The sequence below is a fragment of the Bos indicus genome, chromosome 7 (genome assembly GCF_029378745.1).
Source record: "Bos indicus isolate NIAB-ARS_2022 breed Sahiwal x Tharparkar chromosome 7, NIAB-ARS_B.indTharparkar_mat_pri_1.0, whole genome shotgun sequence".
In the NCBI taxonomy this organism is placed as follows: Eukaryota; Metazoa; Chordata; class Mammalia; order Artiodactyla; family Bovidae; genus Bos; species Bos indicus.
Window position 1 is genome coordinate 22,718,114 of NC_091766.1, and position 18,763 is coordinate 22,736,876.

The 18,763-nt window shown below is 37.2% G+C and overlaps 1 protein-coding gene across 10 annotated transcripts in view; it reads left to right on the plus strand.

Moving 5' to 3' along the window:
* The window catches only part of RAPGEF6 (Rap guanine nucleotide exchange factor 6), a 227,846-nt gene that overhangs the window by 139,398 nt on the left and 69,685 nt on the right, over positions 1-18,763 (plus strand). For all 10 annotated transcript variants that reach the window (XM_070792042.1, XM_070792043.1, XM_070792033.1 and 7 more), the window contains 6 exons: positions 3,152-3,310; positions 4,161-4,313; positions 8,654-8,818; positions 12,779-12,886; positions 14,521-14,724; positions 17,641-17,749. In XM_070792042.1, coding sequence (XP_070648143.1) covers positions 3,152-3,310; positions 4,161-4,313; positions 8,654-8,818; positions 12,779-12,886; positions 14,521-14,724; positions 17,641-17,749 — 898 coding nt within the window. The remainder of the gene's footprint in view (positions 1-3,151; positions 3,311-4,160; positions 4,314-8,653; positions 8,819-12,778; positions 12,887-14,520; positions 14,725-17,640; positions 17,750-18,763) is intronic.

Below are 18,763 nucleotides of genomic sequence, written 5' to 3' on the forward strand. Positions count from 1 at the left end.
TCCACAAATTTTGTCTTTTAATTTTTTACAGTTCTGTCAGCAAAACTTTGTTGTGTGCCTGCTTTTTGCCAGTTACTATTCTAAACACTGTGAGGATAGTGGTGAAAAAACCCAACACGGCCCCTGTCCTCAAGTAATTTGTATAATTGTGAAATTTCACAATAATTATATTTTATATTTGAAATAACAAAACCCCACAGTTTTGAAAAAATATTTCTTGTTGTCACTGATTCTTCTTAAGAACTGATAATCCAGATTTTCCTTAAATCACATTAAAATTGTTGACAGTTTAGACTAATAAAAGGGATATTAAGTGAGAACAAGTAGTCTTTCATGGATATGCAGTAGGCGTTACAATATGTCTCTTTAGAGCATTAAATACTTTGGTATAAATTGAGAGCAGTATTTTCTTAACATTAGAAATTTTTGATATATTTTTAGGTATACCTTAAAATTCAAGTTTTTAATAGTTTTTCTTAATCAGTAACTACCTTTTTTTTATGTCTTTTGAATGTTTGCTGTGTGCCAGACATTATTCCAGTCTGGAATTTATTGCTATTTATTACTTGATTTGTAATAAACTCATTTTTAATTGACACAAAAGTTCTCTGATAGGTGATATCGTTACACTCATTATAGCAGTAGAGAAACTGAAGCAACTTTCCCAGACTCATTCAGCTGGTCAGTGGCAGATTCTGGATTCAAATTCCAAGAGTTTGTGGTCTTACTTCCAGAGGAGTACGTCAAGAGAAGCTAAAAGCAAAGGAGAAAAGGAAAGATACACCCGTTTGAATGCAGAGTTCCATAGATTAGCAGGGAAAAATAAGAAATCCTACCTCAGTGATCAGTGCAAAGAAATAGAGGAAAACAATAGAATGGGAAAGACTAGAGATCTTTTCAAGAAAATTAGAGATACCAAGGGAACATTTCATGCAAAGATGGGCACAATAAAGGACAGAAATGGTATGGGCCTAACAGAAAGAGATATTAAGAAGCAGTGGCAAGAATACACAGAAGAACTATACAAAAAAAGATTTTCATGTCCCACACGATGGTGTGATCACTCACCGAGAGCCAGACATCTTGGAATGTGAATTCGAGTGGGTTTTAGGAAGCATCACCACGAACAAAGGTAGTGGAGGTGATGGAATTCCAGTTGAGCTATTTCAAATCTGTTTAAAAGATGATGCTGTGAAAGTGCTGCACTCAATATGCCAGCAAATCTGGAAAACTCAGCAGTGGCCGCAGAACTGGAAAAGGTCAGTTTTCATTCCAATCCCCAAAAAGGGCAATGCCAAAGAATGTTCAAACTACCTCACAATAGCACTCATCTTACACGCTAGCAAAGTAATGCTCAAAATTCTCCAAGCCAGGCTTCAACAGTTCATGAACCATGAACTTCCAGATGTTCAAGCTGGATTTAGAAAAGGCAGAGGAACTAGAGATCAAATGACCAACATCTTGGATCATCGAAAAAGCAAGAGAGTTCCAGAAAAACATCCACTTCTGCTTTATTGATTATGCCAAAGCCTTTGACTGTGTACATCACAACAAACTGAGGAAAATTCTTTAAGAAATGAGAATACCAGACCATCTTACCTGCCTCCAGAGAAATCTGTATGCAGGTCAAGAAGCAAGTTAGAATTGGACATGGAACAGCAGACTGGTTCCTAAATGGGAAGGAGTATGTCAAGGCTGCATATTGTCACCCTGCTTATTTAACTTATATGCAGAGTACATCTTGTGAAATGCTGGAGTGGATGAAGCACAAGCTGGAATCAAGATTTCTGGGAGAAGTATCAATAACTTCAGATACTCAGATGATACATCCCTAATAACAGAAAGTGAAGAGGAACTAAATGCCTCTTGATGAAAGTGAAAGAGGAGAGTGAAAAAGCTGGCTTAAAGCTCAACATTCAGAAAACGAAGATCATGGCATCTGGTCCCATCACTTCATGGGAAATAGATGGGGAAACAATGGAAACAGTGACAGACTTTATTTTCTTGGTGATTTTCAAAATCACTGCAGATGGTGACTACAGCCATGAAATTAAAAGACGCTTGGTCCTTGGAAGAAAAACTATGACAACCTAGACAGCATATTTAAAGGCAGAGACATTACTTTGCCAACAAAGGTCCATCAGTCAAAGCTATGGTTTTTTCAGTAGTCATGTATGGATATGAGAATTGGACTATAAAGAAAGCTGAGCACCAAGAATTGATACTTTTAAACTGTGGTATTGGAAAAGACTCTTGAGAGTCTCTTGGACTGCAAGGAGATCAAACTAGTCAGTCCTAACGGAAATCAGTCCTGAATATTCATTGGAAGGACTGATGCTGAAGCTGAAACTCCAACACTTTGGCCACCTGATGTGAAGAGTTGACTCACTGGAAAAGACCCTGATGCTGGGAAAGATTGAAGGCAGGAGGAGAAGGGGACGACAGAGGATGAGATGGTTGGATGGCTTCACCAACTCAGTGGACATGAGTTTGAGCAAGCTCGGGAGTTGGTGATGGACAGGGAATCCTTGCATGCTGCAGTCCATGGGATCTCAAAGAGTTGGACAAGACTAAGCAACTAAACTGTGGTCTTAGCCATAACATTATTTTGTCTTCGGAGAAGGCGATGGCACCCCACTCCAGTACTCTTGCCTGGAAAATCCTATGGATGGAGGAGCCTGGTAGGCTGCAGTCCATGGGATCACTAGAGTCAGACACGACTGAGAGACTTCACTTTCACTTTTCACTTTCATGCATTGGAGTAGGAAATGGCAACCCACTCCAGTGTTCTTGCCTGGAGAATCCCAGGGACGGGGGAGCCTGGTGGGCTGCCATCTATGGGGTCACACAGAGTCGGACACAACTGAAGTGACTTAGCAGCAGTATTTTGTCTTAAGAGTATTTTGGTCAGTTATGAGGGTCCCTGATTTCATTTGGTGACTAAAAGAATAAAGAGTAAAATAAACTGTTGTTGTTTGCTTAATAGAAACGGTGTTATTTACTAATACATTCTGATCTGATGGAATATTCAATAATATAATGAAATCTTTTATAAATTATATGAGTTCTATGTACTGATTGATTATTTTTCAAAGTTAACATATAATCATCTTTTCTCAAAGATTCCTAAAACCTGTCGTCTTCTCTATAGCTTGATTCATGGTATGTTATTTTAAATGGCACTGTGGAAATCAGTCATCCAGATGGAAAAGTTGACAATCTCTTTATGGGAAATAGTTTTGGAATCACACCCACTCTGGATAAACAGTACATGCATGGAGTTGTTAGGACTAAAGTAGATGACTGTCAGGTAAGCTTATCTCTGGTAATGTTCTCTTGTTTCTTTCTTTTTTTTTTTTTTTAATTTTTTATTTTATATTGGAGTAGAGTGGATTATTTAGGATAGTTTCAGGTAGACAGTGAAGGATACTTTCAGTCACACATAAACGTTGTATCTACTCTCCCTCAAACTGCACTCCCTCCCTGGCTGCCACGTAACATTGAGCCACGTTCCCTGTGCTGTACAGTAGGTCCTTGTTGGTTATCCATTTTAAATATAGCAGTGTATGTTCTTTTGTTTCTGGGGTTTTTTTTGGTTCTCCTGTTTCTTGATTTTTAAATGGCTGAGCCTTTTTCCTTCCTCAAAATAAAATAGCTTGATTTGAGAATTAGAAGTTTGAAAAACTCAGTTAATAAAGGAAAGTAGATTTTATATCTGATGCAAATATTTGTGGAATTAAACTATACATATTTTAAAGAGAGTATACCCAATAAATGTTTGTTTGTTAAATATCTATGTGATATTAGCCAGCTCAGTCTCCTTTTTGTTTTTTTTTTCCCAATAGAGGAAGAAATAGGAACTTCTGAGTTGTTTGTTTCTAACTTACTCCTGCTTCATGTTTTCTTTGCATAGTGTCAGTTTTGAAAGAAGTATATGCTTACTTCTCCTTTTAGAGCAGAATTCACATGGATTTAACTTCTTTGGTCTCTTTGTGCATGCTTTATTTTTTTTTTACCTTGATTTTTGTTAAGGAGTAAAGGGGCTAAATAAAAAAGAACTGATGTCACTTGAGTTCTTACCTTTGTGCTCTGCCTTGGTGCATAGTGATATATTTATGTATTATAGGTTTATTAATTGTCCCCATGTTGTTCTTGGGCAGTTTGTCTGCATAGCCCAGCAGGATTATTGGAGAATTTTAAACCATGTTGAAAAAAATACCCATAAAGTTGAGGAAGAGGGAGAAATTGTTATGGTACATGAGCATCGTGAACTGGATCGAAGTGGAACCAGGAAAGGACACATTGTAATTAAGGTGGGTGTGTTTTACTTATTATTGATCAATAAAACCTTCATCTTGTTTAAAAGACTTTGAAGTGCTTATTAAGTAGTGCAAGATAATTCACTAACTTTGGGATCCAGTGTATATAAATAAATGTGTCCTTTTGACATTTTCTTAGTTGGTTTTTAACAGTATTTTATTGGGTAAGGATGACACTGCCATGTATATCAGTATGAAAGGATATTACTTAGAATATACCAGTCAGAATTTTCCTTCTCAAATGTATGATTCATCAATAATGGAAGTTAATTTCATCAAAGATAGCAATATTTAGAAACAAAACAAATTGAAAGGACCAACCATCAACGTACAAGAATCCTAGATGAAGATGGAGACCGCTGATGGGATCTGTGTGTCATTGAAATAGACATTAGCCTCTCTGAACCTCAGTTTTCTTATCTGAAAATGGGGATTCTATGGCAGGTCTTTATTAGGGCTAAATGTGGCAAATCAAAAGCCTTAGCATGCTGTAGAGTCTTAATACCCATGTTGTTTTCCCTTCTCTGATTCCCTCTCCCCTCTGATCTTTGCCTTCCACTCTCCTGTCTGCCTGTCTTAATGGCATCTGAATCTCGAGAAGGAAATGGCAACCCACTCCAGTATTCTTGCCTTGAAAATCCCATGGACAGAGGAGCCTGGTGGGCTACCGTCCATGTATCACAAAGAGTCAGACATGACTGAGCACACACAGATGTAAAATAGAGCAATTATAGTTGGAAGAGAGGAAATAAATGCTTGACAGTTTTTTCTTTTCAAGCTAGTCTTGGTTGCAAAATAACTAAATGTGTTATTTTTCATTATAAGTGCAGCTGTTTATTTAACAATAAGAGGGACTGGTTGGTCAGATCAGATATTCCTTAAGAGTCAGACTATATCTAAACACTCCTTTTCTTTTCCTAAGCTGATAAGTGTAAGCTTTCTTTGTAGGAAAAAATTCGAATATATGTGTGGATTGTCACAGGCTGTCTTTTTATGAAGGCTCATGTTGAGGCTTTTTTTTTTTTTTTTTTAAATAATTTCAAACTTACAGAAAAGTTGCAAGAACAGTTTAGAGTATCCTGACTCAGGTTCCCCCACCGTTAACATTTCTCTGCATATCCTCCATTTTCATCAGTATTTTTTCAATCTTTTGAGAGCAGTCTGCACATGTGATGCCTCATTACTCCAAAATATTTCATTGTGTACTTCCTAAAAATAAGAACAGTCTCCTACATAAACACCATGGAGCCCTTCAAGTTAGGAAATGAACATTGATAAAGTAAAGCCATTCAGCCCACAGACCCCATTTAGATTTTCACCAACTCTCCCCAAAATGGCTTTTTTTCATTTTTGGCTCAATCTCATCCAGGCACACAGTTGCATTTAGTTGTCATGTCACTTAAGTCTACTCCAGGAATAGTTATTCCCTTTTCACATTCTCAGCAATTTTGATGAATGTACACCTTACAGTCTACAGTATGACCCCCAGACTAGATCTGTCCGCTGTTTCCTCCTGCCCAGACTAAAGTTATACTTTCCTGGCTGGAACCCCACAGAAATAATGTTCTGCTCTTCTCAGTACATCGTATCAGGGAGCACACAATGTCCGCCTATGCCACCACTAGTGAAGTTAATCTTAATCACCTGGTCCACAGAGACCTGGTGTCTGTCAGGTGTCTTTACTGTGAAATCACCATTTTACCCGTTGTAATTGATAAGCATTTGAAGCATTGATGTTCTGGGATAGTGTCAGTATGTCTTGCAGACCTCTATCCACCAGTCTTCACTTAGATTGACTACTCCTGCCTGAAATGGTGATTTTCTATTTCCATTATTTTATTGTCATTCTCCTGTAAGAATGGCATTCTCTCCTCTTTGATTAGAATGTTCTCATGTATTTCTTTACCATCAGCATTGTTCTGATTGTCTGATTGTCCCAGATTTAGATGGTGGGACCCTCTTAAGATTGTTGATTCCTGTATTCTTCTGACATGTTCCCATCATTTTTGAGAGCTTCCTTGTTATCTGGCAAAACAAGATGTTCCAGGCTCATCTTTTACTTTTCCTACCCCTGCTTTGAAATCAGGCATTGCTCCAGAGAGCCCTGGATCCTCCTAGTAGATAATAACATTTAAAAACCAAAATCAGGGCACTCACTCTGTTCACTGCTACTGAGGTGTCATTGCTTCTAGAGCCTTTGCTCAGAGAGATAGGAATATATATAAACTAAATTCATGCACATCTGTTCCTTTTTATATCTGTCTCAGTCGTGAGCTTATACCAGGACTCCCAGTTCTAGTACTGTACCACAGAGTTAGTTTTGTAGCCTTTTCCTTTCCCTCATTGTAAATAACCTTATCTAACAGTGGCTCTTGTTATGCTCTGTATATTTACTTGCTTGCTCATCATAACCAAACTCTACCAGCTAGCCATCTCCTTCACCTGCCCACTCAGCGTACCTGTCTCCCAGCATCCCACCTTATTGGATGCTAGTGAGCAGTTTGGTAAGTGCCTCTGCATGATTATGGAACTTGTCATTAAATACTGCTTTTTAAAATACAACCTAATCTCCACAGATATCCCTCCTCAGTGATTTACCTAGTCAAAATAACGGCTTTTCTTTAACATGTCAGTCATTTTCACCCCTGACATATTGTATGTATGATCTGAGAACCAGATTTGAGTGACGTCAAATTGTGATTTTCCTGAATGACAGACCCGATTTGGAATTCTTAGAGTGTTTTTGAAGGTGGGAGAAGAATAAGAATGACCTGTGATTATCTTGTCCCTTAAATAGGTAACTTGAAGAGCCTTTCTCTGACTTCCTTCTAGAGAAATGATTTACATACCTGCTTAGCAGTGGGTACCCTTTTTTAATCTTGTAATAAATTTTTAAACAAGAACATTGTTAGTATTAATGTATATTTGTCATGCAATAATTCTGGCCAATGAAATCATTAGGATGAATGCACCAAATTGAAATCTGACTTTATGGGCAACAATTGATTTTTATATTTGGCTTAATACCTGGTTTATTTCTGTATTTATTCTGTGTACCCATTTTTTAAGATGCTGCTAGGAGAAGGCAATGGCACCCCACTCCAGTACTCGCCTGGAAAATCCCATGGACGGAGGAGCCTGGTTGGCTGCCGTCCATGGGGTCGCTAAGAGTTGAACATGACTGAGCGACTTCACTTTCTCTTTTCACTTTCATGCACTGGAGAAGGAAATGGCAACCCACTCCAGTGTTCTTGCCTGGAGAATCCCAGGGATGGGGGAGCCTAATGGGCTGCCGTCTATGGGGTCACACAGAGTCGGACACAACGGAAGTGACTTGGCAGCAGCAGCAGAGTAGTAAATTTTAACAGTGATTCAGAAATTCAAGGAGGAGCAATAGATAAATTTTACTTTTATTCCTTTTTATAAATTGAGAAACAGGCAAGCAGTTAAACTCTGTGTGCATGTAAAAAGTGTCTGTAGAACTTCTGGTTCCTCTGGCAAATGGGAATGGAGAAACCGCAGAAGAGGAAATCTCTGTTCCAAGAAGTGACAGTAATAAAACAAGCTGTCTTGAACTATGTTGTTCCCATAACCTGGAACAGAAGGGAATTTAAGGATAATTAAATTTGGAAGAAAGCTTTATTTATTTATTTATTTTCTTTAACTCTTATCCTTTCTTCTCTTATTTATTTTATTTTTTGCCTGTGCTGGATCTTTGTTGATGCACAGGGGCTTTCTCTAGTTGTGGAAGTAGGGGACTACTCTTCATTGTTATGTGCAGGCTTCTTAGTGTTATGCGGTAACTTCTCTTGTGGAACACAGGCCGTAGGCGCACAGGTTTCAGCGGTTGCTGTGCGTGGGTTCGGTAGTTAAGTCTCTTGGGCTCTAGAGCACAGTTAGTAGTTGTGGTGCACAGGCTTAGTTGCAACATGGCATGTGGGATCTTCCTAGACCAGGGATTGAATCGATTTCCCTTGCTTTGCAAGGCAGATTCTTAATCACTGGACCACCAGGGGAGCCCCTCTTCCTTCTCTTTACTCAAGATAGTTATTATATTATCCCCTCATAGCTATAATGAAATACGGATAAAACAGCTACAGCCAAGGTAATGCTGTTGTGCATGTTTAATCCTCTGCCTTATTTTCCTCTAAACTTCTGCGTGATGATGGACTACAACCTAGAGACACTGCCTACTTCCAGTGCTGACAGTTTTAAAGAGGAAACTTTACTTTGAGGACTTTGTAATCGAGGAGCTACAAAGGGAAGTAATCAATAGGAGTTATTTGGTTCCTGAGCTACTTTTTTATCTTCTAATTCTTTGTTTTGATTTTTAGGGAACACCTGAGCGTCTCATCATGCATTTAATAGAAGAGCATTCCATTGTGGACCCAACTTATATAGAAGATTTCCTATTAACTTACAGAACATTTCTTGCAAGTCCTTTGGATGTTGGGACCAAACTGTTGGAATGGTTTAAAATTGACAGCTTAAGGGATAAGGTTGGTTTTATAAAGGGCATGAAATTGATTTTAACCTTTATATTCCCCCAAAATCTTTTGCAGTTGACAAATTAAATGCTTATTTTGATAAGATTCAATTCACCTAAAAAATTAGTGAATCAGTAGACATATCTGGTTACTTTTATGACAAAATAGCTTGTAAAAAGTAGATTATTTTGCTTTCTAAAAGGCAGAAACTGAAATCAGGCTGTGGTATAGTTATAAATTCAGAAAATGCAGGATAGTAGTCTTGCACTTTTAGAGAAGGCAATGGCAACCCACTCCAGTACTCTTGCCTGGAAAATCCCATGGACAGAGGAGCCTGGTAGGCTGTAGTCCATGGGGTCCCTAGGAGTTGGACACAACTGAGCGACTTCACTTTCACTTTTCACTTGCATGCATTAGAGAAGGAAATGGCAACCCACTCCAGTGTTCTTGCCTGTAGAATCCCAGGGACGGGGAGCCTGGTGGGCTGCTGTCTATGGGGTCACACAGAGTCAGACACGACTGAAGTGACTTAGCAGCAGCAGTCTTGCACTTTATCAAAATACTTGGTTGTTTCAGAGGAGATGAGTAAAACATTTAAAAGTTTAGAAAGAATATTCACCAAGTACGTTTTTACAAGAGGGCTTAGAAACAATCTAAATAGAAAAACATTGATTTTTCTGAGTTAAAGACTTTATATAATTTATCACTGCCGTAACACATTTAGATGTGGCATTGAAGATTTTTTTTTTTTTTTTTTTTGCATTTAACGTTTAAATAGATTGTCTTAACTTTTTTTATGGAGTGTTTATACTTTCCATGGAAAAACTAGTAATACCTCAGCTTACTGGTACATAACTACCAATAAACTACCTCAGTAATAGGAAGTTAGTTATTTTAAGAAAAATAAAAGTAGAGCCATAATTGCCTGGCCTGTCTTTCTGAGTTTTAGTTTCTGCTAAATCACTTTGCTGCTGCTGCTAAGTCGCTTCAGTCGTGCCCAACTCTGTGCATCCCCATAGACGGCAGCCCATCAGGCTCCCCCATCCGTGGGATTCTCCAGGCAAGAACACTGGAGTGGGTTGCCATTTCCTTCTCCAGTGCATGAAAGTGAAAAGAGAAAGTGAAGTCGCTCAAGTCATGTCTGACTCTTAGCGACCCCATGGACTGCAACCTACCAGGCTCCTCCATCCATGGGATTTTCCAGGCAAGAGTACTAGAGTGGGGTGCCATTAGTCTTGTCCAACTCTGTGCAACCCTATGGACAGTAGCCTGCCAGGCTCCTCTGTCCATAGGATTCTCCAAGCAAGAATACTGGAATGGGTTGCCATGCCCTCCTCCAGGGAATCTTCCCAACCCAGGGATCAAACCCTAATCTCTTTTGTATCCTGCATTGGCAGGTGAGTTCTTTACCACTAGCACCACCTGGGAAGCTCTTGAGTTATACTTTAAAGGAAATAAGTTAGATACAGTAAGTGTCCAAAAGTATAGGCTTGCCTTTCCCTTGCTTTTGAAATTATATATAGTTACTTAGATTACTGAGGAAATAAAGGCATGCTAGAGAATGAACAAAAATATGACTTAGGGACAGCTCAATATTCATGTGTAAAAGGATGAAGTTTGACCTTTACCTTATACCATATTCAGTGTTAACTCAAAATGGATCAGAGACTTAATGTAAGAGCTAAAACTATAATATTCCTCAAAGAAAAGGAGTGAAAAACAAAAAAATGACTTTGGATTCAGCGATAGTTTTTTTTAGTACAAAGCACAGACTCGAGCAATGGATATATAGAATTTCATCAAAATTAAAACATTTTCACATTAAAGGAACAATCAGGAAAAACAGAACAACATATGGAATAGGAGAATATTTTTGCAAATCGTATGTCTGACAAGGATCTAGTATTCAGAATAAATAAAAAAACTCTTATAACTCAACAGCAAAAAGAAAATACGATTTAAAAATAGACAAAGGACTCAAATAGGTATTTCTCCCAAGAAGAGAGATAAATGGCCAGCAATCACATGCAATAGGTGTTCGGTGTCATTAGTCATGGGAAATGCAAATCAAAACCACAGTGATATTCTGCTTCATACCTACTAAGATGACTTAAAAAAGGAAATACCAAGGATTTTGAATATGTTGATGTGGAGGAAATGAAATTCCCATACATTGCTTGTAGTAATGTAAAATGGTATAGCTGCTATGGAAAACAGCTCAGCAGTTCTTCAAAAAGTTCAACTTAGAATTACTGTGTAATCCAGTAGTTCTACTCCTGAAGTATATAGCCAAAACAGGTAATCGGTATGCAAACAAAAGTTTGTAAACAAGTGTTCATAGTAGTACTATTGATGATGGCCAAAAAGTGGAAACAACTCAAATGTCCATCAGCTGATGAATGGATAAGCAAAATATTGCATACTATATAATGAAATATTATTCAGCTATAAAAAAGTTGGTAAAGAATCTGTCTGCAGTGCAGGAGACCTGGGTTCAGTCCGTGGATTTGGAAGATTCCCTGGAGAAGGACATGGCAACCCACTCCAGTATTCTTGCCTGGAAAATCCCATGGACAGAGGAGCCTGGTGGGCTATAGTCCAGGGGGTTGCAAGAGTTGGACACAGAGCAACTAAACCACCACCATTTAATAAAAAAAAAAAAATGAAATATTGATACATGCTGCCCTTTTCCCTTTCATGCATTGGAGAAGGAAATGGCAACCCACTCCAGTGTTCTTGCCTGGAGAATCCCAGGGACGGGGGAGCCTGGTGGGCTGCCATCTATGGGGTCACACAGAGTCGGACATGATTGAAACGACGCAGCAGCAGCAGCAGCAACGTGTTATAAGCCTTGAAAATGTACTAAGTCTAACAAGCCAGTCATGAAAGATCACATATTATATGACAAATCAGAGAGGCAGAAAAGCAAATAGAAGCTATTCTGGGCTGGAAAGAGGGAAGAATGGTAGGTGACTGCTTATTGGGAATGGGATTTTCTTTTGTGGTGGTGATAGTGCTCTGGGACTAGGTAGCTTGGAGATGACTGTACACAATTGAGAATGGGCTAAATGCCACTGGATTGTACACTTTAAAATGGTTAAAATAGTGGATTTTATGTGTTATTTTACCACAATTTTAAAGGATATGACTTAAAATATTATTTGTATTTACAAATAATAAAAATATTATTTGTATTATTAGGCACTTTTTTTTTTTAATTTAGATTTTGGAAAAATCTCTGGTTTATTTCTTTAGATTTATCTTGGCTTCTGTGTGTTTTCTTAATGTTCAGAATGTTTCTTAATATTCTTAATTTTTTTTTTATATTTATTGGACTATAGTTGCCTGATAGTGTTGTATTAGTTTCTGCTGTACTGATTCAGCAAAGTGAATCAGACATAAGTATACATATATCTCCCCTTTTTTTGGATTTCCTTCCAATATTAGGTCACCACAGGGCATTGAGTAGAGTTCACTGTAGGCACATTTAATTGAACATCCATTTGTTTGTTTTTAACTTTTTTGTTAATCTGTAGCACAGGTTAACAAAGTAATAAATTAACTCACAACTTTGAAAATTATAGTGTTTACGAAGGAGGTTTCAGATTTTTGTTACAATTTTGGTGAAATGGTCTCAGCTAAAGAAATACTTGACATTTGCCTGCCCTTAGAAGTTTGCATTTTAAGATACTGTTCAAAATACACTTCCCATGTACTACTTACATGTTAGTATACAGGCTTGTCTTCTCAGTGAAAGCAGAGGCTTTGTTCTCTCTGTTATATAAGGAAGCAAAAGCTCAAACTAAATGTTGCTCTCTGTTAGAATGAGCCTTTCATGTGTGAGAGGGTGGGCAAAGGGCTTAGCCATAAAGCTCAGTTGTTCCTCAGTTTAGGACTTGCTTTTAGGGCTTTATTTTTGCAGGAAGAATTCCTCTCATATAATCCTATGCTGCCTCTTCCATGTTTCCACAGGTAACACGGATTGTATTATTATGGGTAAATAATCATTTCAATGATTTTGAAGGTGATCCTGCTATGACTCGATTTCTAGAGGAATTTGAAAAAAATCTGGAAGATACAGTAAGGCTCAGAAATTTTATCTTCTTCAGGGTTTGGGGATTCTTACCAATCTCTTCTGTCCCCCTGCTGAAGAATTGCAACTCAGAATAGCTTTCATCTTTTCCTGTGTTCTGAGAACTTTCAAATCTGTATTCTAGACTTGGGCTCATCCTCTGCTGCTTCAACCCAAACAAAGATCATGCTTCTTCTAGTCTTCACTTCATGTGTATTAGGCATTCAAATACACATATTTATCAGACCTACAGTAGACTTTCTAAGTCTCCCTTCTGCATGTGATTTCATTTGTTTTTAATATGCAACACCTCAGATAATACCCTCAAGGTCTTCTTAACTTTCATGGTAGCTATTTATAAATCTATTTATTCTTCGTTTTAGATATAAAAACTTTGAACTTCAACTCAGTTGTGTGTTCCAAGCAACTTCAATTTTTAGGAAATAAATAATAATGCAGCTCAGGAGTTAGATTGCCTGAATTAACAACATTCAGACTTCACCACTTGGTAGATATGTGAACTTGGAAATATTGTCCAACCTTATATGCCTCCATTGTCTTATTTTATATAGTAGCCTCTAGGTTGTTGGGATTGTCTTGAGGGTTATAGTGAGCTATGAATATAAGAATCTGCAAACAAAACCTGGCATGGCACCATTGTTATTACAGAGTAGAAGTGGATTAAGTTGAATAAAGAAGGGCAAATTTCTGATTGTTTTGTCTCTTTCCTTAACTCTTGGTTCCTGTAGTCTGTTCAGCAGCACATCTGCTCTATGCAAAATGGGGAGAATGAACAGGGAACTGATTAAGAGGCCTGTTGAGGCTCACCAGCATCATTTGGTGCTTCCATTGCTGGCTATGTAAATATTCAAGGGACTTATGAAAATAGAAACTATCTTGCAGTCATGGGATTTTTTTCCCCCAGTTACCAAGTCAGTCATCAAATATTTACTGAATTCTGCTGTATACTCCAAGCTGTTATATAGGATCAGAAGAGGTGTAAAACTTGGTTTCTACCCTGAGGAAAAGCTTTAGCTTTTTGTTATGGACATGAGATTTATTTAATACACTATTCGAGGATAGTTGAATTCTCAGTTGATACATTAAACTGATACTAGAACTTGAAAGTTAAAATATTGCTGAGTTTAATGAAGATCTAAAATAATATAGGAAAATCTAAATTATAAGAATAATATTTCTGAAAGAGATGGAGACTTGCATGTGTCTGAGTATCAGACAATGTTTGGGAAGGTGGTTGAAGTCCTTTAAGGTTTTAAATAGAAGTTTAAAAATATTCTGGTTTTATGTAACAGCTAGGAGATAAGCACAATAGTAATACAGAATGTGTTATTACTTAGATTCAGAAAATGAAGAAATTTTTTTGTCATCACTGTCTGAATAAGACACCACTTTGAAATCTTTTCTAACTTGTGATTATCTAGAAATTTTAAAAAACCATATTAAGGGATCTTATTCTTGAGAGTGCCCTAGGGTGGAAGGTTTCTCTCCTTCAGTTTTATTTACCCATACTTATATATTCTTTATTTACTCTAGTTGTAATAATTTTAGGTTATATTTTTAAAGCCTATAGGAATAGATAATATACATTTATATATATATGTTACCCCTTTCTACTTTATAGAAAATGAATGGTCATCTCCGGTTATTGAATATTGCGTGTGCTGCAAAGGCTAAGTGGAGACAGGTTGTGCTGCAGAAAGCTTCCCGGGAGTCACCTCTGCATTTCAGCCTAAGTGGAGGAAGTGAGAAGGGATTTGGTATTTTTGTTGAAAGCGTAGAACCTAGTAGCAAAGCTGCTGATGCAGGACTGAAACGTGGTGATCAAGTAAGTAAATAACAACCATTTAAAGCCTTTTTATAAGTAATAGGAGTGCTACTTTTCTCATATGATGATATTCTAGTAAGCATGATCAATTTAAGGAAATACTTTGAAACCTTTTTTTAGAGGTGGTATTTTTAAATGGTTTATTTTTAAAATGTGTTTGTCATATATCCATTACTCTTAATGGAAAATTTGATATAGCATGTCCAGAAACAGCCTGGTAGTCTGGCCACTATCAATCTGAATGGTCCTGCCCATCCTCCAAGTATTAGGAAACTCGTCATTTGGCAACTTCACAGTATTCCAGAAAGATCAGTAAGAGAGTTAGCACCCTTGCATGTTTTAAAGGAGTAAGCACTTTTTTCCATACCACTCTAAAATTAAGTGGCCAAAGATTTACCATAAATGATGGTTTTGCTTTAAATAATGTTCATATGGTAACAAAACTATTTGGTATATCCGTAAGTAGAGTGAGCTGGTTGAAGGATTAGGAAAAGGAAGGGGAGATACTGGGAGTAAGTAGATAGGGATTTATTCTCTCCATGGAGGCATTAGTAAACTATAGAACAATATATTTTCAAAAATGAAATTCTGACAACTTTGTTACTAAAAAAAATACCTCAGTCTTAGTAATCATAGTAATCACATCCTGCAGAGTTAAGGACTGGGAATCTGTATTTTGAACAAAGCTCTCAAAATCTCATGTACACCAGAGTGGTTTCTCTCCTAGCTAAATCATTTGGGAAGCTGACTTTGTTCCACTTAAAATTTTTGTTTGTTTATGTGTTCATTTAGAATGTGACCTTATTTTACTTGTAATCACACGATGGTGTTTTTTGTTTTTGAATTAAGAAGGCATTCACAGGGACTTCCCTGGTGGTTCACTGGTTAAAAGAGTCTGTGCTTCCACTGCAAGGGGCACAGGTTCAGTGCCTTGTCGGGGAACTAAGATCCCACATGCCACATGCCATGACACAAATCAAGCAAGCAGGCATGCATTCACATTATTAAAAGTTCTGTACTTCAAAACAGTGGCTTTCAACCAGCAGTAATTTTGTCACCCAGGAGACATTTGGTAATGTCTGGAGTTACTTTTGATTGTCATGACTTGGGAATTACTACTGGCATGTAGTGGATAGAGGCCAGGGATACTGCTGAATAGCCAGGAACACCCCGTGACAAAGCAGCCACATGGCAGTTATCCAGACCAAATATCAGTATCTAAATATCAGTAGTGCGGGGAGTTAAGAAACTGATATAAGTGAATGATATAATAAAATACTTTAAAATTTAAGAATAAATTATATAATTTTAAAAAAGAAACTCTGACACAAAGTTTTAATGATACTTTTCTTCCTCTAGGGGAGCTTTTTAGAATAGAGATTTCTGGGCTTTACTCAGACTACTCATTAAGAATATCTAGTTGCTAAGAATTTGGAGTCATATATTTATTGGACAGGTATTTTTTGGTAAACATGTTTAAGAATCTCATTCTTCATAGAAGAAAAAGAAAAGAATACTCCAGCAGTTTGATTCCTGAGAGAAAAATTTATCGTTATTTTACTTCTTCCCTCAGGCCTTCCAAGTATGGTTGAAATTATCTGAGATTTTCAATAAGTCATTTTTTAATATTGTGAATATTCTTTTTTAAGAGTACTTTGGCATTTGCATTAAGTTTCATAAGCTTATTACTAAGAATCATTTTGCACCTGCTTACTGCTTTCATTGATCACCTCTACTTCGTCTATGCCACATGGTGCCATTATTTTTATTTATTTCACAGTTGTCTTCCAGTACTTCTAGTACCTCTTCTAGGATTTCTTTCAGAAAGGGCGAATGAGTATTCTAGCTTTGTGTCCCTTACATGTCTAATGATATCTTTGTTCAATGAAGTATAAAAATCTTTGATCACAGTCATTTTTCTCTCAGAACATTGACGTCACAGAAAGGTATCACATCATCTTAATATAGTCCCAAAGAAGTCTAAGCCATTCTATTTCTTTTTTAAGTGCCTTTGGCCACCAGCACAAATCCCCAAGAGTGATGCTTATAGAGTCTTTATTCTAAGTCCCTGGAATTCAGAATATTCAAGTGATCCGTTAAAAAATAGATCTTTTTATTTTTTGCCTGATATTAGATGATCCATGACAGTATGTAGACTGAAGACTTTTTTAAACTCTGGAAATTTAACTTCTGTGATTTTTTTTTTCTTTTTCTTTTCCTAATATTTTTTTTTCTCACTCCTTTTTATCCTTTTGAAATCTCTTGTGTCAGCCCTCAAGATCTATCCTCTGTGCTGCCTTTTTTTCCCTCAGCATGTCTTGTCTCTTTATCCTTTTTCCTTGGAATCAGTACTTTTTGAATAAACTCCTGATGATTCTGAGGTACAGCCAGGTTTGTGAAGCCCTGATATGAATGATCAGCAATGTCAGATGGAACAAGAGCCCATAACAGTTGTGCTTGTTGCTTTTTGGCTGCCTGATTCAGTCAGTGGCAGGAAATGATATTAGCTGTAATTAGAATACCACTTTTAAATGAATTTACCTCTTTTTTAAATGCAATAAATTTGCATTTAGAATACTTCACTAAAATTTGTGTACAAACACACACAGGTGATAATTTTTATGAGATCTGACACAATTGAAATTTTCCCTTCATATATAAAACATTATGTTTTAAATTTTTTTCTGGTATTATCCCAGAGGAAATGAACTGAAAAAAATGTTTATAGTAGAGATTTAGGAAAATACCACAATATAGAGAAAAGCTATTAGACAATAATTCCACTTCTCACAGATAACTATTGTTCACATATAGGTACATTTTATTTAAGTTTTATTTTTTTACCCATTAAACTTAAGGCTGCAGAAATAACTAATACTGTTTCTGTCTTTCTATTTTTTGAACACTTTCTTCAAGATAATGGAAGTAAATGGACAAAATTTTGAGAATATAACGTTTGTGAAGGCCCTTGAAATTTTGAGGAATAATACTCATCTTGCACTTACTGTAAAGACCAACATTTTTGGTGAGTTTTGTTGTAAAAATCTATTTGAGCTCTTTTTTTTGGTAATAGAAAAGAAAAAAGTCAAAAGTGATAAGGAGGATAGTAAAAATACTTAAAACATGTTCCCATCTAAGCTTTTTGAACATTATAGGATCTTTAATGTTTGAATATAATATTCTGTAGTCTAGAATTTTCATTTTTATTTGTATTTAATTATTTTGAAATCTTAGTTAAAATAAGTATACAACTGCACTTAGTCATTTATGAATGTCTGCTCAGTATTATGGACTGTACTTCACCTGGAAATACTCAATGAAACATAGAAGTCATAGGCTTTTTTTCTTCCTGCTAATGTGCAAATCAGTCTACCTCTAGTGAAATAGGAATATCAGTGCCAGTTAACTGTTTTATGAAAATGAATAGAGTAAAACATTGAAGTAATTAATCAGTGAATTGCTGATTTTTAATAACAATATACTCTGCCTTTCTGAGTAGAGTATACTCTGCCTTTCTGGGTTTCCCTGGTGGCTCAGAGGATAAAGCATCTGCCTGCAACGCAGGAGACCCAGGTTCAATCCCCAGGTTGGGAAAATGCCCTGGAGAAGGAAATGGCAACCCACTCAAGTATTCTTGGCTGGAGACTCCCATGGACAGAGGAGCCTGGCAGGCTGCAGTCCACGGGGTTGAAAAGAGTGAGACAGGACTGAGCGCCTTCACTTTCACTTTCAGTTTCTGCCTTTCTGTGTCAAACTGTTCTTTCAGTTCAGTAACTCAGTTGTGTCCGACTCTTTGCAACCCCATGAACCGCAGCACGCCAGGCCTCCCTGTCCATCACCAACTCCCAGAGTTGACCCAAACTCATGTCCATTGAGTTGGTGATGCCATCCAACCATCTCATCCTCTGTTGTCCCCTTCTCCTCCTGCCTTCAATCTTTCCCAGCATCAAGGTCTTTCCCAGTGAGTCAGCTTTTCACATCAGGTGGCCAAAGTATTGAGTTTCAGCTTCAACATCAGTCCTTCCAGTAAACACCCAGG